We start from the raw sequence: 26,171 nt of genomic DNA on the forward strand, positions 1-26,171 counted from the left end.
GCAATGGTGCAATCTCAGCTCACTATAGCTTCCGCCTCAAGTAATTCTCCTGCCTCAGCCTCCTGAGTAGCTGGGACTACAGGCACGCGCCACTATGCCTGGCTAATTTTTGTATTTTTAGTAGAGATGGGGTTTCACCATGTTTGCCAGGCTGGTCTCGAACTCCTGATGTCAGGTGATCTGCCTGCCTCGGCCTCCCACAGTGCTGGGATTATAGGCACGAGCCACTGCGTCAGGCTGTGCTGGCTATTATCTGAAGTTATTTTATGGTTGTTGACAAATGGAAAAGTATTTAAAATATCACAGAAGCAAAGAAACTGAAAAACATGGTTCTTCCTTCTATTTTTTGTTTTAATTTTACTTTTCACGATTGACCTGCATCAAGCCATTATTTTTACAGTGCATTTCAATTATAGGTTGAATTTATAGTTTTATGGTCTTAGGGAGACAATATAAACCTGTCTGACTAGGAAATCTAGGCAAGAACAAACAGTTCTTAAAACACTTTCATTTTTATTTTATCAACCATTTAAAAACTAGCTTTACTTACCAAAGATTACCCCACATCATATGAATTAAAAGGCAGTTGGGCTATTTCCTAAATTTCTGAGAGTTTTAGGAATATTTCATTTATATTAGTGCTCATTTAACTCAACTCCAGTTTGAATAGAACTCCTTTAGGGGATTTTATAAATTGGTTTAGTAATACCATCTGGAGGTAGGAAAAATATCAAATATACAAATCATACATACCTAAATATACATAAAGATGTATACAAAGATCTTATTGCTTTTATTCTAAAATTTTAGTCCCCAATCAGTAATAAAACTGGCTTATCTCCACTTATATTTTTATCCAAATTGTGCTTCTGACAAAAATTGGACAAGTTAAGGCTACTTGCTCACATGACTAAAGCATATTTTAAAAATAAAATTTGTGGAAAAGACAATATTTTTTGGTTGCCAGTTTCCAAATAGTTTCTTCTCCTTTTTTAAACAGAAAAACTAAGCTTGTTAACAAAGATCCTGAAATGTTGAGTTTACTAATTTAGTTAGGAACTTTTCAATTTAGCTTTTGCTTTTAACCAGATTATTGAGTTCAAGGTGGAGCGCATTGATAAATAGGGCAGACAAAGCATTTTCTGTGTCTGGACTCAGCATAGATAGCTCTGAGTTTAATAATTTGACTAGGGGCCGGGCGCGGTGGCTCAAGCCTGTAATCCCAGCACTTTGGGAGGCCGAGACGGGCGGATCACGAGGTCAGGAGATCGAGACCATCCTGGCTAATACGGTGAAACCCCGTCTCTACTAAAAAATACAAAAAACTAGCCGGGCGACGAGGCAGGCGCCTGTAGTCCCAGCTACTCGGGAGGCTGAGACAGGAGAATGGCGTGAACCCGGGAGGCGGAGCTTGCAGTGAGCTGAGAGCCGGCCACTACACTCCAGCCTGGGCAGCAGAGCAAGACTCCGTCTCAAAAAAAAAAAAAAAAAAAAAAAAAAATAATTTGACTAGGGCATAAAGGTGGTTAATGAAGCAAAATTGATCGACTTGAGGACTTAACTTTTATAAACAGTTTTTCTGGCTTTCTTTTCAACCATCAGGGTGGGATGGTAACTAAGTAAACAGGTTAGCTGATTCGATTTTTCTTATCAGTTTGTTGCTTAAAGCTTTTCATTGTCCTTTTTAAAGGAGACCTTTAGAGAAGCAATTTTTTGAAACCTAAAATCTGGTTAGAGGCTTCTGTGTATCGAAAATAGGCATCTCATCTGTTTGTCTAATTTGAGAGCCCTTACTTTCAAATGTGCTTCTTAGATGGATAATCTTGTCCATCTGGAATGTTCTCTATAATGTCCCCTGTAATTCTAAATTGTCTTTGATAAAATTTCCCCACTTTTTGGCCAGGCACAGTTGTTCATGCCTATAATCCCAGCACTTCGGGAGGCTGAGGCAGGAGGATAGCTTGAGCCCAGGAGTTCAAGACCAGCCTGAGCGACACAGTGGGGACTCCATCTCTACAAAAAAAATTTTTTTTTGAGACAGAGTCTCACTCTGTTGCCCAGGCTGGAGTGCAGTGGCACGATCTTGGCTCACTGCAAGCTCTGCCTCCTGGGTTCACACCATTCTCCTGCCTCAGCCTCCCAAGTAGCTGGGACCACAGGTGCCCGCCACCACCCCTGGCTAATTTTTTTATTTTTAGTAGGGATGGGGTTTCACCATGTTAGCCAGGATGGTCTCGATCTCCTGACCTCGTGTTCTACCCACCTCGGGCTCCCAAAGTGCTGGGATTACAGTCGTGAGCCACCGCGCCCAGCCAAAAATGTTTTTAAATTAGCCAGGTGTGGTGATGTGCACTTGTGGTCCTAGCTACTCAGAAGGCTGAGGTGGGAGGATCACTTGAACCTTGGAAGTCGAGGCTGCAGTGGGCCATTATCATGCTACTGCACTCCAGCTTGGGTGACAGAATGAGACTCTGAAAAAAAAAAAAAATCACTGTTTTGGTTAGAATTTACAGCCTCCAGGGCAAAAATTTTTGTACATAAAAAAGGCAGGCGCCTGGCGTGGTGGCTCAAACCTGTAATCCCAGCACTTTGGGAGGCCGAGGCGGGCCATCACGAGGTCAGGAGATGGAGACCATCCCAGCTAACATGGCGAAACCCCGTCCCCGTATCTGCTAAAAAATACAAAACATTAGCTGGGCTTGGTGGCGGGCACCTGTAATCCCAGCTACTCGGGAGGCTGAGGCAGGAGAATGGTGTGAACCCGGGAGGTGGAGCTTGCAGTGAGCCAAGGTCGGGCCACTGCACTCCAGCCTGGGCGACAGAGCGAGACTCTGTCTCAAAAAAGAAAAAGAAAAAGAAAAAAAAAATTATCTACTGTTGGCCAGGTGTGGTGGTTTACGCCTGTAATCCCAGCACTTTGGGAGGCCTAGGCAGGCAGATCACCTGAGTTTGGGAGTTTGAGACCAGCCTGACCAACATGGAGAAACCCCGTCTCTACTAAAAATACAAAATTAGCTGGGCGTGGTGGCAAATACCAGTAATCCCAGCTACTCGGGAGGCTGAGGCAGGAGAATCGCTTGAACCCGGGAGTGGAGGTTGCCATAAGCTGAGATCGCACCACTGCACTCCAGCCTGGGCGACAGAGCAAGACTCCTCTCAAAAAAAAAAATAAATAAAAATAAAAAATAAAAGGCAGGCATACTGGAAAGTGGAGTCCTCAGTTGTTTAGCATATTGGGTTTCTCAGATGAGATGCCTATTTTCTCAATATGAGAGCTGAGATAAAAGCCTGAGAGGGAAATATCATGAGGTTGGGTCATGTGATGTTTTCAGTGTTTCTTCTTGCAACGAAATTTTCTGGGCTCATGGGTAACCTAGTGTCAAACTAACCCTTATCCTTTCTTATCTTTTTCTTTTCTTTTTTTTTTTTTTTGAGACTGAGTTTTGCTCTTGTTGCCTATGCTGGAGTGCAGTGGTGCAATCTCGGCTCACTACAACCTCTGCCTCCTGGGTTCAAGCGATTCTCCTGCCTCAGTCTCCCGAGTAGCTGGGATTACAGGCATGCGCCATCATACCCAGGTAATGTTGTATTTTTAGTAGAGACGGGGTTTCTCCATGTTAGTCAGGCTGGTCTCCAACTCCCGACCTCAGGTGATCTGCCCACCTCGCCCTCCTGAAGTGCTGGGATTACAGCTGTGAGCTACCGTGCCCGGCCATCTTATCCTTTCAGTAGTTATATATTTAGGTGATAGGTGGTCTAACAGCTTTTAGGTGACCTTCCCATACCTGTCAATTAAGTTGTGGTTTGGTTCCAAGATTCCTTAGCCAACATAGTCGATGATCTTTCCCTATCTTAGTGTGCAAGAAAAAGAAACAAAGAGGAGAAAACCCAAATCCCTGTGAATTTCTGAAAAATAGTGTCTAACACCCCCTGCAGTAACTGCCACTTGCTGCAATCACTGTCAATTATCTTTAAAACTGTGATTCTTTGGTAGCGATGCAACAATCACCAAAAGTCCCAAAGGTCATTTACTCTGCCACAACACAGCCCTTGGCACCCCAAAGCCAAAATTACCAGGAGCTCAAATACAAAGAGCTGGCCCTGGTAGGAACTTACTCATGACATTGGGAGCACTGTGAGGAAGACAGGGGACTCTAAAGGATTAAGGAGCACCTTATCTGCATCCTTCAAGGCCCTCAGGGTCATCAACAGTCTTTTTCAAGTCCCTTCATGGTCACCAGAACTGTTACAAAATTTCAATAAATTTAGTCTAACGATCAAGTTGGTTTTTATTAGCAATTCTTAAATCAGACTGCATCTCATCTAAAAAATAGGTAAGTGCTCTGCTAGGATGGCAAACCAGTTTTTTTTTTTTTTTTTTTTTTTTGAGACGGAGTCTTGCTCTGTCGCCAGGCTGGAGTGCAGTGGTATGATGGTGGCTCACTGCAACCTCCACCTCCTGGGTTCAAGCGATTCTCCTGTCTCAGCCTCCTGAGTAGCCGGGACTACAGGCGCATGCCACCATGCCCAGCTAATTTTTGTATTTTTAGTAGAGATGGGGTTTCACCATGTTGGCCAAGTTGGTCTCTCAATCTCTTGACCACATGATCTGCTTGCCTTGGCCTCCCAAAGTGCTGGGATTACAGGTGTGAGCCACTGCGCCCAGCCTAACAGTTGGTTTTTATAAGATAGCTAGAGCAGGAGTGAGGAAACAATAGTACCAGAAGCAGATTGTTAACATCAAGTTACTTCCAGTTACTTTCCTTGTAAGGGTTAAAGGAGGAGACTGCCTTAACATGCTGGTTCAGGTTGACTGGGCCTCTTCTGACTGATTGGTATGAATCTTCTGTTTTTAGGAAAAATTGGTCTAATGGGGAATTTTCCTGCTTCCTTAAAGTTTCAGCTTGATTGCATGACACTTAGCATAAGTGACTCCATTTTGATTTTTTCTTTTGGGGTCTAGTGCAGGAGCTCAGCCCAAAACAGTGGTTTCCCATACATTTTATTTTACACCTTTGTAATAAATTGGTAAATGAAAGTAAAGCGTTTCCCTTAATTCTGTGAGCCACTGTAGCAAGTGATTGAACCCAAGAAAGGGTCTAATTTGTAAAACCTCTAATTTGTAGCTAAGTTGGACAGAAGTTGTGAGTAACATGAAGGTCTACTATTTGCAGTTGGAGTGTGAACATGTGAAACTGAGTCCTTTTTTTTTTTTGAGACAGGGTCTTGCTTTTTCACCCAGGCTTGAGTGGAGTGGCGCAATCTCGGCTCACTGCAACCTCCACCTCCTGGGTTCAAGCAACTCTCCTGCCTTAGCCTCCCAAGTAGTTGAGATTACAGGCGTGTGCCACTATGCCTGCCTGATTTTTTGTATTTTTAGTAGAGATGGGTTTTCACCATGTTGCCCAGGCTGGTCTGGAACTCCTGAGCTCAGATGATCCACCCATCTCGGCCTCCCAAAGTGCTGGGATTACAGGCGTAAGCCATCATGCCCAGCCTGGAACTGAGTCTGTGTGATCTGACAGTATACCTAGGTTAGATAGTATCAAAACTGAGTTTAGTTGTAAGACTCTCAGTTGGTGTCTGTGGAAAATTGGACAATTGCTTGATGTGGAGAAAAATCCCTATACATTTGATCACAGGAGTATTCTATGTTGAGTGTTGAGTACAGAGAAAAATAATTTGCTTTTCCTATCCAGTAGCCCACAGGCCCACTGGGATCTCCTCTGTTTTCTGCCCTTCATCAGACTTGAGCTTGGGGAACACTCTGCGTTGGTTCACGTGAGTCTCCGAAATTTGACCTGTGGACTTTTAGGGTGCTCATCACGCTATATTATAAGCACTGATTTCCTTTTCATGCCACCAACAGACTTAAAGCTTCTTAAAAATAGAGACCAGGCTTTATTCAGCTTTTTATCCTCTTAACCTAGCCCAGGGCCTGGCACACAGTCTGTGTTTAATAATGCTTGAGTGTCAGTTCTACCATGGTTCCTACATAGCTCTCTCTGGATGATTTTCTCCAGAAATGCAGCATTATCTTTCTCTACCTAGTTGAAATGTCACCTCCTGCAGAAGCTTCCCCAGGCCCTAAAATCAAACGGTATATCTCACTTTGTGTGCAGTTCCCTCTCATCTCAAGAAGTTCACAGTTTGGTAGGGATTTAGAAGAGCAAACTAACGTGTACAATGCACTGCAGTGCTAGGAAAAATTGTGAAAGACTTTTAAATGGGCAAAGAATTACTGGCTGTCTTTCAATGGAATGATGTGTGTTATTTAGAGTTCCAGGTTATCCGATTCTATGCTACAAAAGTGCTGGACTGTTTTATAACTCTGTAGAAATGAAAGTAAATGGGGAAGGCTGATGATGGTGCAAATGTTTTCTGTCTAGAACCGGATACAGGATGAAAACAACGTCTGTTCATGGCAATGCAAATAAATACGTTTTGTCCGGTACAGAACAAATCTTTCCAAGTGTAACCGCCTGAGGGGTTCACCTTGCCTGCTGCCTAGACAGAGCATTCATCAAGACAGGAATTGCAATAGAGAAAGAGTAATTTACACAGAGCCAGCTGTCCTGGAGACCAGAGTTTTATTATTACTCAAATCAGTCTCCCCAGGCATTCAGGGAGCAGAATTTTTAAGGATAACTTGGTAGGCGGGGGAAAGCCAGTGGGCCAGGAGTGCTGATTTGTCGGAGATGAAATCACAGGGAGTCAGAGCTGTCTTCTTGCACTGAATCACTTCCTGGGTGGGGGCTACAAGATCAGTTGAGCCAGTTTTTCAACTGGGGGGTGCCAGATGATCCATCAAGTGCTAAGTCTGCAAAATATCTCAAGCACTGATCTTAGGAGCAGTTTAGGGAGGGTCAGAATCTTGTAGCCTCCAGCTGCACGACTCCTAAACCACAATTTCTAATCTTGTGGCTAATGTTAGTCCCAGGCAAAAAGGATGTCTGCTTTGGGAAAGAGCTGTCTTTGTTTAAACTATAAACTAAGCTTCTCCCAAAGTTAGTTTGGCCTATACCCAGGAATGAACAAAGATGGTTTGCAGGTTAGAAGCAACATGGAGTCTGTTAAGTTAGATCTCTTTTGCTGTCTCAGTCATAATTTTGCAAAGGCAGTTTTATAAGTAAAGTTCCATTTTACACAGTTATAAAATCCTACTAGTTTTCTCCTTGATTCATGATTTAAATAAATGTATGTTTATTCTCTGAATTATGCTTTTACCATTTTGAAAACTATCCTTTAATAGTGGTATCTGTGAAAGAGAAAGCAATAATTAATACACAGTGAGCATTTATTCCGTGTCAGGCACTATGCTAAGGGTTTTATAGATTTAATCCTCATGGTGACCTTGTAAGTTAAGTTCTATTATTAGTTCCATTTTACAGATATGGAAGCCAAGGCCTAGAGGTTAAGTAACTTGCCTAAGGACCCAGAGCTAGTAAGTGGCCTGAGATTTGAGACCTGAGATTTGAAAGACTTGCATTGTAACTGCACTTCAGTTAAGGGGACAATTGAAATGAAATTGTGGGATCAGGTAAGGCTCCCAAATTTCAGAGGATAAGGCGTTGCTGCAGAGGGGAAAGAAGGGCGGGGCTTCCAGGTACAGGTCAGCCCTAAGAAATGTAGTTGGCCTGGAGAGCAGGGTGTGGGCTGGAGTGGTAAGAGATAAGGCTGAAGGAAACTTCAGGAGTTTCCTTCACGGAGGAAGGAAATCACAGAAGGGCCCTGTGAGGCCTGAAGCCAAGGAGTTTGGACTTTATCCTCAAATGACAGGATTTTAAGCAGGAAAAAAAGACATTATTGGATTGAGTTTTATTATCTTTATTGCTCTTGTTTGTAGTTATAAAAGAGGTATAGGCTTTAAAAAAAATTGTTGTTAAAAAAAAAAAAACCACTAAGAGATTTGGCCCTTTTAGAAAAATGATACTGGCAGCACTGTTGAGGCTGGATCCGAAGTGGTGAGTGAGAAAAGACGGAAGCTGTTGAAAACTAAGCCAATAGCAAGGAAAACGAAGAGGAGAGGATGGAAAGGAGAAACAGTAAACTGGCTGAATCTACAGGATTTGGCAACTGTGGCATGGGGGGATAGGAAAGGGTGGGAGTGAGGGAGGGGCTGATGCACAGGGAGAGCCCCCTCAAGGTGTCTAGCTCAGAAAACCTTCTACTGCAGGCCTGGTTACTCATTCTTAGCACTTAAGAACTGAGATAGTACTTAAAGCGTTGATATCAAGTTTGTACAACTCCCATTCTAAAAAGCATATACAAATAGAGCCTGACCAAAGTACCCAGGCCCTTTTTTTTGGCCTCAAGGTGGTTAGAAGCCGCGGTGTGGGGGAAAGAGTGTGGAGAAAGGAAAAGAAAGATAAATCACAAAGACTACAGCCATTATAAACCTTCTGTTGATAATTACGCACATACAGATTGTCAGCACACCAGGTGACTTTTAATCCTGGTCCAGTTCCCCTCCTGGCCCTCTTAATGGCTTCTGGCCACTTCCTCTTGGGATCTGGCCAGAGTAAGCTCAGGAAATGCAAAGTTTTAATTCTGGAATCAGTAAAGCATATTAGTAAAGGAAATCCACAAATGAAAAAAACATCACATTATGCATTTCAAAGCCAAGGGACAGAATCACAGATTGTATATTTGTGGGGACAGGAACCATTTTACACATTTTGGTGCAGAACTCAGGGATTGGTTTAGCCATTATTTACCCTCAGGTTCACCCAGGATTTGGTCTCTTGCATTCTTGTATGATTCCAAAGCTTCCATCCAGCACAACCTTCAGCTCTAGCAGCTAAGCTGTCTGCAATCCTGCTTTGTGCTCCCTGACAGCACGGGAGGATGACCCACTACGATGAAGGCCCAGATAAAGAGTCAGTATTTTTAATTATACTAACTTCCCTAGGATTTTGCAGGATCAGATGATAGAATATATTTGAAAGGCCTTTGTAAAATTGGATGAGCTATACAACCACCAGCTGTTCTTTATTCATTGTTGTTCTGGTTGATGACCTAACTGATACTTGCTACACTGCACTGCAGAATGTTCAAGGAGATTCAGATTTCTACAATGACTATGCACTTAATATATTGTTACTATGTACTCACAGTGTGTTGTGTACTTTCACACATAATCCTCAAAATAATTTTATAATGTTTATTAAAGATCAGATAGATTTAACTTGCTCAAAAACATAATTTTTGATCTTTTTATGCTCTCCCAAGATTGGATTAGGTTTCTCCATGTGTTACCACACCACAGCAGTTACTACATATCTTCCCCACTACACTAGAACCTCTGGGTGCTAGGAACTGAATTTTGTTCACTGCTATATGCCCTCTATCCAGCTAATGGAGCCAAACACAAAACATAGAAGATGCTACAAAAAATAGTTTGGGTGAATGAATGAATGAGGCTGATTTTATATCCATTGCTCTATTCTGAAAACTACTGTTTTCTTATTAACTTACTGTTCGTCACCTGTTTTTCCCTACTAGAATGTAAGATGCCTGTGAAAACATATTGTGTTTTATTCACTGCTGGATTCTCAAAGCCTGGAACAATGCCTGGGATATACTAAGTGTCCAATAAATATCTGTTGGTGAATGAACAAATGATAGCCATACGGACAAGCAAATTCCACCTCTTTTTGTGATATCACTATTTTTTTTTTTTTTTTGCGATGGAGTTTCACTCTTGTTGCCCAGGCTGGAGTGCAGTGGCATGATCTCAGCTCACCACAACCTCCACCTCCCGGGTTCAAGAGATTCTCCTGCCTCAGCCCTCTGAGTAGCTGGGACTACAGGCATGCGCCACCACTCCTGGCTAATTTTGTATTTTTATAGAGACGGGGTTTCTCCATGTTGGTCAGGCTGGTCTCTAACTTCCGACCTCAGGTGATCTGCCTGCCTTGGCCTCCCAGAGAGATGGAAATATAGGCATGAGCCACTGCCCTCAGGTCTAGTTTGTGTTTTTTCACTTAATATTATGCCATATTTGTATCACAGGGACTTCATAACCATATCCATCTAACTATTTATTGAGGCCAGGCAAAGTGGCTCATGTCTGTAATCCCAACACTTTGTGAGGCCCAGGCAGGATTGCTTGAACTCAAGAGTTGGAGACCAGCCTAAGCAACATAGTAAGATCCAGTCTCTATAAAAGTTATAGTTATGAGGTCAGGAGTTCGAGATCAGCCTGGCCAATATGGTGAAATCCTTTCTCTACTAAAAAAATACAAAAATTAGTCAGGTGTGGTGGCATGTGCCTGTAATCCCAGGTACTCAGGAGGATAAGGAAAGATAATTGCTTGAACCTGGGGGGCAGAGGTTTCAGTGAGCTGAGATTGCGCCACTGCACTTCAGCCTGAGTGGCAGACAGAGCAAGACACCGTCTCACATACACAAAAAAGTTATAGTTAGTCCCAGCTACTTGAAAGGTTGAGGCTGCAGTGAGCAGTGACTGATAGTGCCACCTCACTCCAGCCTAGGCAACAGAATGAGACCCTGTCTCAAAAACAGACTACAACAAACAAACAAAAAAAAAAAAACACTGATACCCAACCTAATAATTTTTCAAAGAAATTGATAATTTCAAAGACAGGCAAAAACTTTCTTAGACAAATTTCAAAATCTGAAATTTTTAGGAAAAACGAGTTCCTTATGCTTGATATATATTATCAATTGTGCTTGATACACATACCAATTTACTCAGCCACCAACCGGTAATAATTTATCATTTAAACTGTCATGATGTAGTAGGGAAAATAGATATTTCATCAACCTTTCCATTTGCATTTGAAGACACTGCTAGGTATAAAGAACCTTAGCCAAGATTATTGACTAGTTTTATTTCTTCTTTTATAGAATCGTTAGTTATTGAGGGGAAAAGTTTATCTGCTACTAGTATGGCATCTTTTCCCTATGGAGGGAGTGTGGTATTAGAGTAGAAAGACTAAGGACTTTGATATTCAAATCCATCTTACGTGAAAAGCTGGTATATATGCACCATTTGGTGAAGTGTTAGTTTCATCCCTTCATTTACCAAAGAAAGACCAATATATTGGGAAGACTAAAAGGAGAAGCTGATCAAAAAGGAGGATTTAATTGTTTAGCTAATATTCTTAAGAGTCACCCTGAAACTATCCTCTGGCAAGTAAGAGTCCACCTCAGGAATTATCATAGCCTTTTTACCCCTAAGCATGAACTTTTTAGAGTCAAGTGCATCCACTTATTAACCTTCTTGACAACCCTAGGGGTGGGTACTCATTATTATTAACATCTTTTATTAGAAAAAAACCTTGATGCTTAGGGAGGCTAAGTAACTTGTCTGATCTCAATTTAAAACCAGGCAGTCTCCCTTGCTAACCAACCAGTAGGATGTGATTCCTTTTGCTATCTCCTCTGGGCAAGTCAGAGTAAAAGCAAAAAGTAAATATACTGATGCTCTTCAGCTGAGGAGAAGGATACTCTATGCTCTACTGCTTACATTTGAATGACTTTGCCACAGTGGCCCAGACTGAATGGAGGAAAAAAGAGTGACTGAATCTAAAACCCTAAAGCTGGAACACTTTTCAGGTAGTGACGTATGTAAACTACCACCCCTCCCTGCCCAGATTCCTTTAAAGTCTGAAGCAACTTGCCTCAATTGCTCACATTTAGGCAAGCCAGGCAAACTTAAGTTGTCATTTCCCATCATACACTGAAAGAACGGTCACAGTTACACAAGTCTATCATTAACCTCTTTCTTCATGTCTTCTAAGCAGTGCCTGACTTGATTATTAAAACAAACCATGATGGCGGGGTGTGGTGGCTCATGCCTGTAATCCCAGCACTTTGGGAGGCTTTTCTGTTAACCTTTCCTCATCTTTCTAAGCAAAAGTGTGTGTGAGGGGATGGTGGTGAGGGGCATACCTGCACTGATGATTAGACTTATTATACTGTGAACCATTTCCCAGAGAAGGTAAAACCCAGACATTTAGCTTTTGCATACAAACATGCAACCAATATCCACTTTATCGCTCTGAGATTTAATACAGTAAGCCATTTGTTCATATGGAAATATTAAATGGTTTTTAACCATTTACTTTATCATCATCCTTTCATTAATACAATACATAGTTTTGTATAAACTATGCATTTATGTTGGCTAGTTAAGACAGTTTATAAATTTGGGTATAACATGGTAATATGATATGATTTATGTTACCATGACCTTCTGCAATGGTTCAACCTATCAGTTTCTTGAATACTTTTCCTGCTTTGACTTGGGAGCCTGTTTCAGAGTGTGTACCCTTGAATAGTCCCATGCCTTTTCAGGCACTGCAATTACCTAAGAACTGTCTATATTCCCTCTGTGTTACAGAGAAAAAGAAAAGCAGGTGCTTTATGGATACATCTATTTTCCCAAAGCAGCCACTGAAACCATGTTTATTTATTTATTTATTTATTTTTCTTTTTGAGACAGAGTCTTGCTCTGTCGCCCAGGCTGGAGTGCAGTGGCCGGACGGATCTCAGCTCACTGCAAGCTCCGCCTCCCGGGTTTACGCCATTCTCCTGCCTCAGCCTCCTGAGTAGCTGGGACTACAGGCGCCCGCCACCTCGCCCGGCTAGATTTTTGTATTTTTTTAGTAGAGACGGGGTTTCACCGTGTTCGCCAGGATGGTCTCAATCTCCTGACCTCGTGATCCGCCCGTCTCGGCCTCCCAAAGTGCTGGGATTACAGGCTTGAGCCACCGCGCCCGGCCTTGAAACCATGTTAACTGAAATAAAACTTCAAATGCAGTCAATCTTCAAATGGAGTAAAGGACAACAGACTAGATCAGAAAGCCCAGTTGCTTCCAGTGTTGACCTGCAACACAGAGATGATAAGCTGATTAATAAGGAGAGACTAAGAGTAGGCTTATGTTGAGCTTTAGTGTTGGTTCTGTTACCAAAACTGATCCTGAATAAATCCCTTAAGCATTTATCTTCAGTGGGAAAAAGTCAGGGTTGTACGGTTAGTACATTCAGTTCCAGCTTTGAGCCAGTTATAGGCATACCTTAAAGACACTACAGTAGGTTCAGTTCCAGACCATGGCAATGTCACACATCTTTTTTTAGTTTCTCATTGTATATGAGTTATGTTTACACTGTATCCAGTAGCTTTTTTTTTTTTTGAGACGGAGTCTTGCTCTGTCGCCCAGGCTGGAGTGCAGTGGCGCGATCTCGGCTCACTGCAAGCTCCGCCTCCCGGGTTCACGCCATTCTCCTGCCTCAGCCTCCTGAGTAGCTGAGACTACAGGCGCCCGCCACCGCGCCCGACTAATTTTTTGTATTTTTTTTTAGTAGAGACGGGGTTTCACCATGGTCTCGATCTCCTGACCTTGTGATCCGCCCGTCTCGGCCTCCCAAAGTGCTGGGATTACAGGCGTGAGCCACCGCGCCCGGCCAGCTTTTTTTTTTTGAGACAGAGTCTTGCTCTGTCACCAGGCTGGAATGCAGTGGCGCAATCTCAGCTCACTGCAACCTCCGCCTCCTGGGTTCAAGCAATTCTCCTGCCTCAGCCTCCCGAGTAGCTGGGACTACAGGAGTCCACCACCACGCCTGGCTAATTTTTTTTTTTTTTTTTTTGAGATGAGTCTCTCTCTGTCACCCAGGCTGGAGTACAGTAATGCGATCTCGGCTCACTGCAAGCTCCGCCTCCCGGGTTCATGCCATTCTCCTGCCTTAGCCTCCCTGAGTAGCTGGGACTACAGGCGTACGCCACCACGCCCGGATAATTTTTTGTATTTTTAGTAGAAACGGGGTTTCATCATGTTGGCCAGGATGGTCTCAATCTCCTGACCTCGTGATCCACCCGCCTCGGCCTCCCAAAGTGCTGGGATTACAGGCTTGAGCCACCACGCCCAGCCTATTTGTTTCATTTTTTAAAATTGGACTGAATCTTAGGAGAAAACAGAAAATTGTACTGCGTTATTGCATAGCTAGCTGGGATTATAGGCGTGAGCCACCGTGTCTGGCCTAATCCTCATTTTTATACAGGGGAAGAGAGGAGAAGTACACAGAGATTATCGACTTGGGTCCGAAGAAAATTACAGAGTCCAACCTGAGGCCAAGCCTGCCAACACTCTCAGCAGCAGTTTTCTCCTTGAACAGTCTTCCTCTATCTGCCATGATGCCCAGGCATACAAAGGGAGTTTTTCATTGTTTCCTTAAGGTTAAATGCTCTGGATGCTCTCAGTTCAAATAAGATGGTTTTAAAATTCCCCTCCTCCTTGCCTTTCAGCAAAGAAGAGAAAAGGAGAAATTCAAATGAAAATAAATCATATCCCCAAATATCAAGGCTCATAAGCTGGATGATTTAATTCAATCAATTTAGCAAGGCCCGAAATGAAACCTGGTAATGAAAATGAAGACACAGCAATATTTTCCTGAAGAAAATAGACATTTGGAAGAAATATTTTCTTAAAAAATGTTTATTTGGAAAAGTCAGCCTCTTACACAAGGTTTTGTATCTATGCTTTTAACTCTGTCAATTACAGTGGTATTTTAAATGCATTGAATATAATTCATTGAATATCTATATCTTTCTGCCTCGATTTAAGTGATATTAGGTTAAAAAAATATTTACAGTTTTCATTCTGGTCCACCTTCCCTCCTTATCCTTATACTGAATCAATTTCTCTAATTTTCAGGTAAGTGAAAGGGGTCACGAAATTTCTAGGTTTGTGTGGAGAGTAAGAATGCATCCAACAATTCAACAACGATTTTCTGTAAGGCCTTCTCTGAAAAAAGAGAAAGAATTACTTATTAAAACTAAGCACACTTAGCAACTTCTTTCCCAATCCTATCTTTATTCGTTTGTCTGGTGCCAAATTTTTCTGGCCCTTTTTAATTTGCCAACATTAAAAAATAAAATTTAAAACAAACAAACAAACAAAAAAACACCAAACACACATATATCTTATGCATAGCACTAAGCCAGAAGCAGATATAAATGGGACCACTGTGAATCAAAGGAGAAAAATTCCAGGAAAAAAAAATTCCAATAGCTTCACAGTTTAACTGAGGTTTTGGAAAAACTTAAGTGAATTCAGCTGATGTCTGAAATATCCGTCTACATTTAATTAGATGTGTTGTATTTACCAAGGAGGCACAAATACGTAGTTTTGTAGATTTTAATACTAACTTTTCCAGTGAGAAAAATAATACCAGGTGATTTCAAAAAGGGCAGTGATCGACAAACACTCAAAATGCATCTTTGAACAGGGGAGCAAAAATAGCTAATTTAATGAAAACAAACCTTAAGCACTGCACTTGGCTTCTAATAAGCATCCCAAGAAAAGGTACCTGAGAGGGGTTGACAAGTACACTGTGTCTAGAACAGCCAAGATGTTGCCAAAGTTTTATGCTTTGAATTTCTTAAATATGTAGCTAGCAGAAACATATGCCAGAAATCTACTGATGCCAGGAAAATGTTTTTGTCAGCATTTTATAAAATCTCTAATTTTCAACCAATATTTCTGTCCATAAATCTTCCAGTGAAAATGTCTGAAATATATTACATGTAACAATGAAGCAAGATTAATTTTAAATTTTGGATTTGCTTCAAACAAGTTAGTTGTTATTTTTCCTTTTAACACAACACGTGAAATAGATGAATTCAGCAAAAATGGTTTAAGAAGTTAAGGCTCTCTAGAGTTCTAATGACTAAAACTTAAGGCACATATTATAATCTTTATGACACTATTAAAAGCGAAGATTAAAACAAAACAAAACAAAATAAAACCTACTTCTTTCCCGCATCCTTTGCTACCAATCACTCCCTCCTCAAAGCATATGTCATTTTAAATTCAGGCTAATGGTAAGGAGTCAAACAAAAATCCCACCAATGAACAACTGGTATGATTTCCACACAAATGTCTACTATTTGCATTGAGCACCACTGGTAGATTACAGGCCAGTAGAATATTTTCAGATATCCTGGGTCATCAACTGCTCAATTTACCCTTCAGTCCCATGGATTCAGACTGGACTGTCCTCCTCCTTGGGCCCTTCTTCTGTGTCTTTCTGGTCCGGAGATTCTGCTGCTTTGGTAACTTCCTTTGGCTTTCCAGCAACATCTATACTGGTCTCTTCCTCTTTACTTTCCTTTTTCTGCTCGTTTGCTTTCTGTTCTTTTGCCAAAAGTCGATAATTGATGCCCATGCCAATGAAGAGATAGATACCGGAAATAATCAGGACGACGCCACATGCCCAGTATGTGTATTTGTAGTCTCCATATATGTCATTGAGCCGACCTAAATATGTAAAACAACAAAAACAGTTATGTTTCTAAGAGTAAACAGGTTTTTTTTTTCTCCCCCAAGCAAAGCTTAAGGATCCATTCAGAAAGATGTCAACCCAATCTTTAAAGAGTCCCAAAATGATGAATTAGTATAAGGAATTGCTGAAAATTAGCTGATCCTCTGTTTATAATGCCTCATGGATTTTAAGTGGCCTTTGCATCTTCTGTTATTTTTAGTAACCTGAAAATAGTTAACTCTTGGCAAACTGGAAATGGAAGAGACGCAGTGATCACCTAGAGTCAATTCTCTTAACACACTATAGAAATAAGCGTTGCTGAAAGAGGCCTGGGAGTCTTGTCCAAGGCCATAGTGCTGTCCCAGTTACCCAGGCCAATCCTCTTTCTCAGCATTTCCCAAAGAGTATTCCTGTGAACACTTGTCCAGTGCTAAAAACTTAAAAGCAATATCTTACACCCATTCTAAGTGCTTAATCCTTATAACAGGCAGATTCTATTATCATCCTCACTGGACAGATTTAAAAACTAAATTACAGAGATGTTAGCTAATTTGTCCATGGTAACAAAACTAATAAGTGAAATGACTTGGCTTTAAACATAGGAAGTCTGACTCTGAAGTCTGCACCCTTAAGCATGTGCTACAAGGATACTGCTTTAATGTTTCAAAAGTCAAATGAATGGGTAAATGGCATATTATTTTCTCATAAAGGCTTTGTGAAGTCTGGTAGTAAAGAATCCTATTTAACTTGATGTTTCCAAATTTTATTTTGGTCATGTAACTTCCATTACTGTAAAATTTATTAGCATCTCATTGAACTGGTATCTCTGGGAAAATTCTACTCTACACTTAAACAGGACTTAATACACCAATTTAAATATGATTCCATATGGCTTTCTAACTCACGGCATCATTCATTAACAATAGTTTTTGAGGCCGGGCGCGGTGGCTCAAGCCTGTAATCCCAGCACTTTGGGAGGCCGAGACGGGCGGATCACGAGGTCAGGAGATCGAGACCATCCTGGCTAACATGGTGAAACCCCGTCTCTACTAAAAATACAAAAAACTAGCCGGGCGAGGTGGCGGGCGCCTGTAGTCCCAGCTACTCGGGAGGCTGAGGCAGGAGAATGGCGTGAACCCGGGAGGCGGAGCTTGCAGTGAGCTGAGATCCGGCCACTGCACTCCAGCCTGGGCGGCAGAGCGAGACTCCGTCTCAAAAAAAAAAAAAAAAAAAAAAAAACAATAGTTTTTGAGCCTTTATCATATACCAGGCACTGGCTCAGCTAGGCCCTGAGGATAAGGGTGAACAGAGGAGTTAACATCCACAGTTCAGTGGACAAGAGACATGTTAATCAAGTAACTACACAAACTGTGACAAGTACTACCAGGGGAGTTTGAAAGAAGTGGGGTCAAGAAACTTTCCTTAAAATGTCAACTAAGCTGGAATTTGCAGGATAGGAATTATCTAGGAGAAAGGGGATGGGAATTAGATCCAGGTAGAGAACTGCAGTGCAAAGGCACAATGGTAGGAGAGAGCATGGTGTGTGAGGGGAAAGAAGGGCCAGGTTGCTGGGGCACAGAAAGCAGGAGGCCAGTGGTAGAAATGAGGCTGGAGGGACAGGTGGGGCCAGTCCATGCAGTGCCTTGCAAGCCACATTAGGGAATTTGCTTTTCACCCTGAAAGTAAGGGGAAGCAACTGGAGAGTTTTAAGAAATCTTGAAGAGTTCTGAACTGGAGACTTCAAGGAGACTGAAGAACAGCTGGAACTGATACAGGCAGACCGGTTAGGAGGTTACAGTTAGGAGCAGCCCAAACAGGAGACAAGAGCTTTGGATAAGGGTAGTAGTTGTGATGGAGAAAAATGGGCAGATGAGAAAAAGATTTAGAGCATAAAAACTGATAGAACTTAGTAACTCACTGGGTATGAGATGGAAGAAGACTTATCTCAAAAGGCAGCTATGGATCTTCTGTTATATACTCACTCACTCACCAAATCAAAATTCCTAAAGTATGAGTCACATCCAGAAGGAGGGTCAAATTATTTTTTCACTATGTGTTATCTATTGAGCTATTAATTTGAAAGATAAAGTATTCAATAACCTTCAGGAATAGTTCCCAAGTTATAATTAGTTTACTAGCTGTATGATCTTAGCCAAGTTACTTCACCTTTTGAAGCCTCTGTTCACTTACAAAATGGGGACTAAAACGGTCCTACCTCTCACATGGACTTGTGAGATAGATACAACAGCAGATACAAAATGATAAGGACTGTCTCTGGTACACTGTGAGCTTACACGGTAGCTATTATTATACTACTGCTACTGAAATAAACTTTTGTTTTTTTTTTTTTTTTTTTGCTTTTTGTGTGTTTTTAAAAAACTTATGGGCCAGGCGCAGTGGCTCACGCCTATAATCCCAGCACTTTGGGAGGCCGAGGCGGGTGGATCACCTGAGGTTAGGAGTTCGAGACCAGCCTGGCCAACATGGTGAAACCCTGTCTCTACTAAAAATACAAAAATTAATGTGGGCATGGTGGTGGGCGCCTGTAATCCCAGCTACTCAGGAGGATGAGGCAGGAGAATCGTTTGAACCCAGGAGGCACAGGTTGCATTGAGCTGAGATCGTGCCATTGCTCTCCAGCCTGGGCCACAAGACCAAGACTCTGTCTTAAAAAAAAAAAAAAAAAAAATTATGTGAAATACACTCCATTTTTAAAATGAAATAATCACTAGTGCTTTAAAGATTGAGTTGTTTTTCTACATGCTTTTCTACACTAAGCACATCAGTTTTGTGATCAGAAAAAAATGTATTTTAGGCCAGGCATAGTGGCTCACACCTGTTACCCAGCACTTTGGGAGGCCGAGGCAAGTGGATCATTTGAGGTCAGGAGTTAGAGACCAGCCTGGCCAACATGGCGAAACCCTGTCTCTATTAAAAATATAAAAATTGGCCAGCATGGTGGCATGCACCTGTAACCCCAGCTACCGGGAGGGTGAAGCAGGGGAACTGCTTGAACCCAGGAGGCGGAGGTTGCAGTGAGCTGAGATGGTGCCACTGCACTCCAGCCTGGGCAACACAGCAAGACTCCGTCTCAAAAAAAAGAAAAAACACTGACATTTGTAATGATATTTGATCCCCCTTTTGGCTTGATGGTTCCATTTAATTAGATTCTATACTTGAGCAATTATCCTGTGCCAAGCATTGTCCCAGCACCAAGGACACAGAAATGAGAAAGATTTGTTCTTACCCAAATAGCTCACTAATGTTTGCTTTCTGTCAGCCTTCCCATCTCATATGCTTGTTTGTAACTGAGCCACATTAGTAGGGAGATATACTGTACCTAAAAGTGGTGGCCCCAGGAGGACAGGACAGCATTCCACAATGGTCACCAATCCCACAGCGCTGGAGAACCTCTGGGGTCCAACAAGGTCCATCAGTGTTTCAAACAATACGGAGCTGAGCCACCCAAAGGCAAATCCAAAGAATCCCGCATAGACACAGAATCCAACATAGGTAGTGGATAAAGGTGCTAGCATATGACACACTCCATTTGCAACAATAGAAGCCGCAAAGAAATACTGAATTCGAGGTCTTATTGGCTTTGTGTTGGCTACAAGTCCCATAGATGGTCTGGCTACCATGTCAACAAAAGCCAGAATGGAAAGAAGGAAGGCAGACTTCTCACTAGAATAATGCTGACTCTTCCCGTAACTACTAAGAAACACTAAAGGTGCAAAGAGTCCAAAAAACATGATCACATTTCCAGAGAGGTATAGCAAAAAGCCTCTGTGGGTGAACAGGGTTAAGTCCAGGAACTGATTAATTGTTTGGAAGACTGATCGTTTCTCCCGTTTAGGGTGTCTTCCAATAAGATCCGTATTTGCATCATGCAGATCTTTTTTTACACCAGATTTTCCAGCTTTCTGAAGGGATGCTTTAGACTTATCTTTCCCTGCCTTGGTTGGTTTGGGCCCGATTGGTCGCATGAGGGCTCCAGCGACACAGCAGTTTAGTAGCAAGCCTCCAAGAATTAGAAAGCTTCCTCTCCATCCAAAGATACCAAAGAAAACCTGATTGAGGGGGGCCAGAGTACAGAGGAACACAGGACTGCCTGCCATGGCCAGTCCGTTGGCCAATGGTCGTCTTTTGTAGAAATACTTGCCAATCATGGTCAGAGCTGGATTCAAGTTGAAGGCAAGCCCAAGACCTGTGAAAAGGGAAAATAAATAAATAAATAATAAGAGGTATAAATAATGGAAAGAATAGAATATAAATCCTCATTGTTAGAGAACATGTTATGTAGTGGTTTAAAGTATGAGTTCTAAAACAGACAAGGGTTCAAATCTCAGTATCAGTGCTTACTGGCAGCATAATCTCAGACATGTATACCCTCCTATGACTGCTTCCTAATATGTAAAACGGGCAGAGGGTACTGTTGTGAGGAAGAAAAATTTGTTAAGCACTTAGTACCCAGTGCCCAGCATGTAGTAAGCACTCAATATATGTTATTTTTATTATGTTATTATTATTCGAAGGTGAATAATTGTCTATTTTGTCCAATCTAACAAAATCACCTTAAGGACTATTATGACCATATAAGATCGTTAAGTCGACAGTAGAGATAAAACAAATTTACACTAGAAAATACATAAGGCCAGGTGCAGCGGCTCATGTCTATAATCCCAGTGCTTTGGGAAGCCAAGGTGGCAGGATTGATTAAGGCCATGAGTTCAAGACCAACCTAGGCAACATAGCAAGACCTGTCTCTACAAAAAGTAATTCGAAAATTAGCCTGGTATGGCAGTGTGTGCCTGTAGTCCTGGCTACTTGGGCGGCTAAAGCTGGAGTATCACTTGAGCCTAGAAGTTTGAGGCTACAGTGAGCTATGATCACATAACTGCACTCCAGCCTGGGCTACAGAGCAAGAACCTGTCTCAAAAACAAAAAAGAAAGAAATAACATATAGTACAAAATGATCCCTTCCAATATAGCACCAAAACTTAAAAACAGGCATTTCCTAAGGCTCCAATTGTGAAACTTTCCTGAGAGATCAGAGAATTTAAAATACACACAAAGTTTTGGGAAAATAAAACATAACATTGTTAAGATGTCAAGGCTCCTGAAATCAATGTACTAACTTAATGCAATCCAATGAAAATGTCAGTGAATTTTACTTTCAGATTAAGGTAAAATGATTCTAAAGGATACTTAGAGAAAAAGTGGGACCAACCAGAACATATTATTTAAATGTCTTTACAAAAGCTACAATCATTAGAGCAGTGTGGCTCTGTTTCACGAATTGGTAAAAATTGATTAGTGCAAGTGCAGAAACACTACAGAAAGTCCACGAGCAGAGTTGAAATATACAGAAACATTTAATGTAAGATAAAGTAGCATTTTAAATTAATTCAATAAATAGTGAAATTATTCAATAAATACTGCTAGCAGAAGTAAATATTCAAAGAACTTCCTGACCTCATAGCAAACCATTCTTACATTTGTTAATAAGCTCTAGGGTCTATGATCCCTTACATTTTCCAAATCTGGTTCCCTGTTGTTATGCAGGTCTCTACTTAAAATTGATTGTTCAGTGAGCCTTTACCTTCACTGCTTGCCCAGTTCTTCCCTGTCACAACACTTAGTTAAAGGTTTTGTATAGCATTTATCACTGCTTGATATTTTTCTCATTTATTCATATATTTATGAGTTGTACTGTCTGACTCCTCCTATTAAAGAGCTGCCTGACTTGTTGCTCTATCTCTATAGCACCTAAAATGGTTCCTAACACACATACAGTTGTTGCTCAATAAGTATTTCATAAATAAATTAATAAAAGAGCAAATGAACCAACTGATTAACCATGTGGGAACAAATAGAGTTAAATTTCTTTTTTCTCATCTTACGTCAGATGTTTTCATTCTTTCAGAATTTTTTTTTTTTTTTTTTTTTTTTTTTTGAGACGGAGTCTTGCTCTGCCGCCCAGGCTGGAGTGCAGTGGCCGGCTCTCAGCTCACTGCAAGCTCCGCCTCCCGGGTTCACGCCATTCTCCTGTCTCAGCCTCCCGAGTAGCTGGGACTACAGGCGCCCGCCTCGTCGCCCGGCTAGTTTTTTGTATTTTTTTAGTAGAGACGGGGTTTCACCGTATTAGCCAGGATGGTCTCGATCTCCTGACCTCGTGATCCGCCCGTCTCGGCCTCCCAAAGTGCTGGGATTACAGGCTTGAGCCACCGCGCCCGGCCTCTTTCAGAATTTTTAAATGTAGTTGGGCGCGGTGGCTCATGTCTGTAATTCCAGCATGTTGGGAGGCCGAGGTGGGTGGATCACCTGATCAGGAGTTTGAGACCAGCCTGGCCAACAAAGTGAAACCCCGTCTCTACTAAAAATACAAAAATTAGCTGGGTGTGGTAGCAGGCGCCTGTAATCCCAGCTATTTGGGAGGCTGAGGCAGGAGAATCAGTTGAACCCAGGAGGTGGAGATCATGCCATTGCAGTTTAGCCTGGCAGTGAGAGTGTCTCAAAAACAACAACAACAACAACAAAAAACAAAAAATCAGATTTTTAAATATAAAAACTAAAGTGCACTAAACAAAAGTGGACAAATATTTTCATAATCTTGGAGTAGAAAACAACTTTCTCAGGATGATATACAAGATAAAAACTATAAAATACTTTTTGAATACATAAAAATTTTAGATGTTTAATACTGGGAAAACATTGGAAAAGAGTTAATTTTAAAAATACTTTTTTAACAAAATTCAACATCCAAAAATTAATCAGGAGGCTGGGTGTGGTGACTCACGCCTGTAATCCCAGCACTTTGGGAGGCCGAGGTAGGTGGATCACGAGGTCAGGAGATCGAGACCATCCTGGCTAACACAGTGAAACCCCGTCTCTACTAAAAAAAATACAAAAAATTAGCCGGGCATGGTGGCGGGCACCTGTAGTCCCAGCTACGTGGGAGGCTGAGGCAGGAGAATGGCATGAACCCGGGAGGCGGAGCTTGCAGTGAGCTGAGATCGCTCCACTGCATTCCATCCTGGCCGACAGAGTGAGACTGTCTCAGAAAAAAAAAAAAATAAAGAAAATAAAGATTAAAACCAAGAGATACTGTTCTCACCTATTAAATTGGCAATTTTTTTTTTTTTGAAAAAAGACAATATCCCATTGTTGACAAAAGGGATAATCTTGGAATCTCTGATATACTGTGGTGGGACAATAAGTGAGTATAACATTTTTAGAGGACAATTTAGCATACATATTAAAACAAACACACAGCAGTTCCCTTTCTACAAATTTATACTAAGAATATATTCATGTTCACAAAAGAATTTCAACCTAATACTGACAAAAACAATCTGTCAACAATTAAGAGATCAGTCAAATAAAATTATGTTATGTATATTCAATGGAATAATAGAGATTAAAATTGTTATGTATCAAAACATTTAGCAACATGGAAAACTGTTCATGATATATTGTTAAGTGGAAAAAGAACTGGTTACAAAATATTATACATAATTTGATCCTTTTTTGCTCTAAAAAAAGGTGTATCTGTGCATAGAAAAACACATGGAAGGATATATATAGAAATGTTAATGATATTCTTTGGATTGTGAGGTTATGGGTAACTTTTATTCATTATGTTCATCAACAGTTCATTATCTTCATTTAGTGATTTTTAAAATGGGGGAGGAATTATCAAGCATATCCTCTACCCCTCAGAAACGTTATGTGGACATTCTATCAAATAGCCACTCTCGCACCAAGTTGCCACACACATTGTATCTACCACTACTGTCTATTCTTAGGACAAGGAATGCAATCATTCTTTCAATTCATTTACTCATTCAACAAACAATAATATCCATCACATAATGGCAATTTCTTTAAAAGTTTGCTTTTCTAGTACTTTTATCTGTAGTTCTTCAAAATGATAATCAAGTCATTTCTATAAGAAAATAATTTCACTCCAGAGATCTGAAAGATGAATGCAGGTAAATACAAAATAGCCAGCAAAAAACTAATGCTTCCAAATGAATCAGTAGTAACTCACCTCCAACGAATCCAATACAGAAGTATAGTTCCTGTACAGTGTTACAGAAAGAAGCTGCAATCAAGCCACAGCCTGACAAGCAGCCACCAATAATCATGACTATACGACTTCCATATTTATTCACCAGGATACTGCTGATAGGACCTAAAAGATAACCAAAAATGTAGTAATATAAAGGAAACTGCTCCCTCACATCTATACAAGTATGAATGACAACGAATGACAAATCCTCCAAAATAAACAAGCAGCAATGATAAGAATACTGTTTTCTGTAATTATTTCTGAGTCATATGTGTACTAAAATAAAGATGTTAGAAAACATAATTGTGCAGGTTCTAAATCTAAAAATACTGGATGGAATTTTACTAAAATACAAAAGACCTGAAGTTATCCTTAATCTTTCTCTTTTAAGGCAGGGCAGACTGAAAACACCTTGGTAATGAATGTTCACAAGATTCTTGATATATCTAGGATATGATTAACATACATGTAGAAAGTGGCTGGGCGCAGTAGCTCACGCTTGTAATCCCAACACTTTGGGAGGCTGAGGCAGGTGGATCACCCAAGGTCAGGAGTTCAAGACCAGCCTGGCCGACATGGTGAAACCCCGTCTCGACTAAAAATACAAAAATTAGCCAGGCACGGTGGCATGTACCTGTAATCCCAGCTATTCGGGAGGCTGAGGCAGGAGAACGGCTTGAACCTGGGAGGTGGAGGTTGCAGTGAGCCAAGATCCTGCCACTGCACTTCAGCCTGGGCAACAGAGTGAGACTCTGTCTCAACAAACAAACAAACAAAACAAAAACGTGTGTAGAAAGTATGTTCTAAATTTCAGACACACACAGTGATAGGAGACATATAAATGCATCTAAATACCTTTTAGAGTACTTGTATATTATCACAAATGTGGTTAGTGTGTTTTTTTTTTTTTTGAGACGGAGTCTCGCTCTGTTGCCCAGGCTGGAGTGCAGTGGCACGATCTCGGCTTACTGCAAACTCCACCTCCCAGGTTCATGCCATTCTCTTGCCTCAGCCTCTTGAAAGACAGGGCAGAAGTGGTGGCTCATGCCTGTAATCCCAGCACTTTGGGAGGCCAAGGTGGGTGGATCACCTGAGGTCAGGAGTTCGAGACCAGCCTGACCAACATGGAGAAACCTCGTCACTACTAAAACCACAAAATTAGCTGGGTGTGGAGGTGCATGTCTACAATCCCAGCTACTCGGGAGGCTGAGACAGGAGAATCACTTGAATCTGGGAAGCGGAGGTTGTGGTGAGATTGCACCATTGCAACTCTAGCCTGAGCAACAAGAGCAAAATTCCGTCTCATAAAAAAAAAAAAAAAGTGGACTGAGGGAGTTTGTCTTCTCTTCTGTCACATGAGGACACAGACAGATGGCACCATCACTAGTTATTTAGTCTGCTGGAACTTTGATCTTGGACTTCCCAGCCTCCACTGTGAGCAATACTTTGTTACAGCAGCCTGAGCAGACTAAGATAATCAGTTCATGAAAATATTAGATCACAGCTAATTTGAAAATAATTTGAGCCAAGAATGGGGGCTCACATCTGTAAACCCAGAACTTTGGGGGGCCAAGGCAGGCAGATCACTTGAGTCCAGGAGTTTGAAACCAGCCTGGGCAACAAGGCGAAACCCTGTCTCTACCAAAAATAAAAAAGTTTGCCAGGTGTGGTGGTACACACCTGTAGTCCCAGCTACTCCAGAAGCTGAGGTGGGGGGAATGCTTGAGCCTGGATGGCAGAGGTTGCAATGAGCAGATTGTGCCATTGTACTCAGCCTGGGCAAGAGAGCAATACTCTGTCTCAAAAA

General features: G+C 41.5%; 1 protein-coding gene and 1 long non-coding RNA gene across 3 annotated transcripts in view; one reads left to right on the forward strand and one right to left on the reverse strand.

Moving 5' to 3' along the window:
- The first annotated feature begins 8,777 nt into the window (after positions 1-8,777).
- On the forward strand, positions 8,778-14,903 carry LOC115899126. The gene is made up of 2 exons (XR_004058796.1): positions 8,778-8,879; positions 14,273-14,903. It is a non-coding gene; the product is annotated as an uncharacterized LOC115899126 (long non-coding RNA).
- The window catches only part of SLC16A1 (solute carrier family 16 member 1), a 43,624-nt gene continuing 31,899 nt past the window's right edge, over positions 14,447-26,171 (reverse strand). For both annotated transcript variants that reach the window (XM_010359044.2, XM_010359045.2), the window contains exons 3-5: positions 24,344-24,487; positions 19,631-20,497; positions 14,447-16,286 (exon numbers count right to left, since the gene is read on the reverse strand). In XM_010359044.2, coding sequence (XP_010357346.1) covers positions 16,012-16,286; positions 19,631-20,497; positions 24,344-24,487 — 1,286 coding nt within the window. In that variant the 3' untranslated portion in view covers positions 14,447-16,011. The remainder of the gene's footprint in view (positions 16,287-19,630; positions 20,498-24,343; positions 24,488-26,171) is intronic.

The sequence above is a fragment of the Rhinopithecus roxellana genome, chromosome 8, assembly GCF_007565055.1.
Source record: "Rhinopithecus roxellana isolate Shanxi Qingling chromosome 8, ASM756505v1, whole genome shotgun sequence".
Lineage (NCBI taxonomy): Eukaryota > Metazoa > Chordata > Mammalia > Primates > Cercopithecidae > Rhinopithecus > Rhinopithecus roxellana.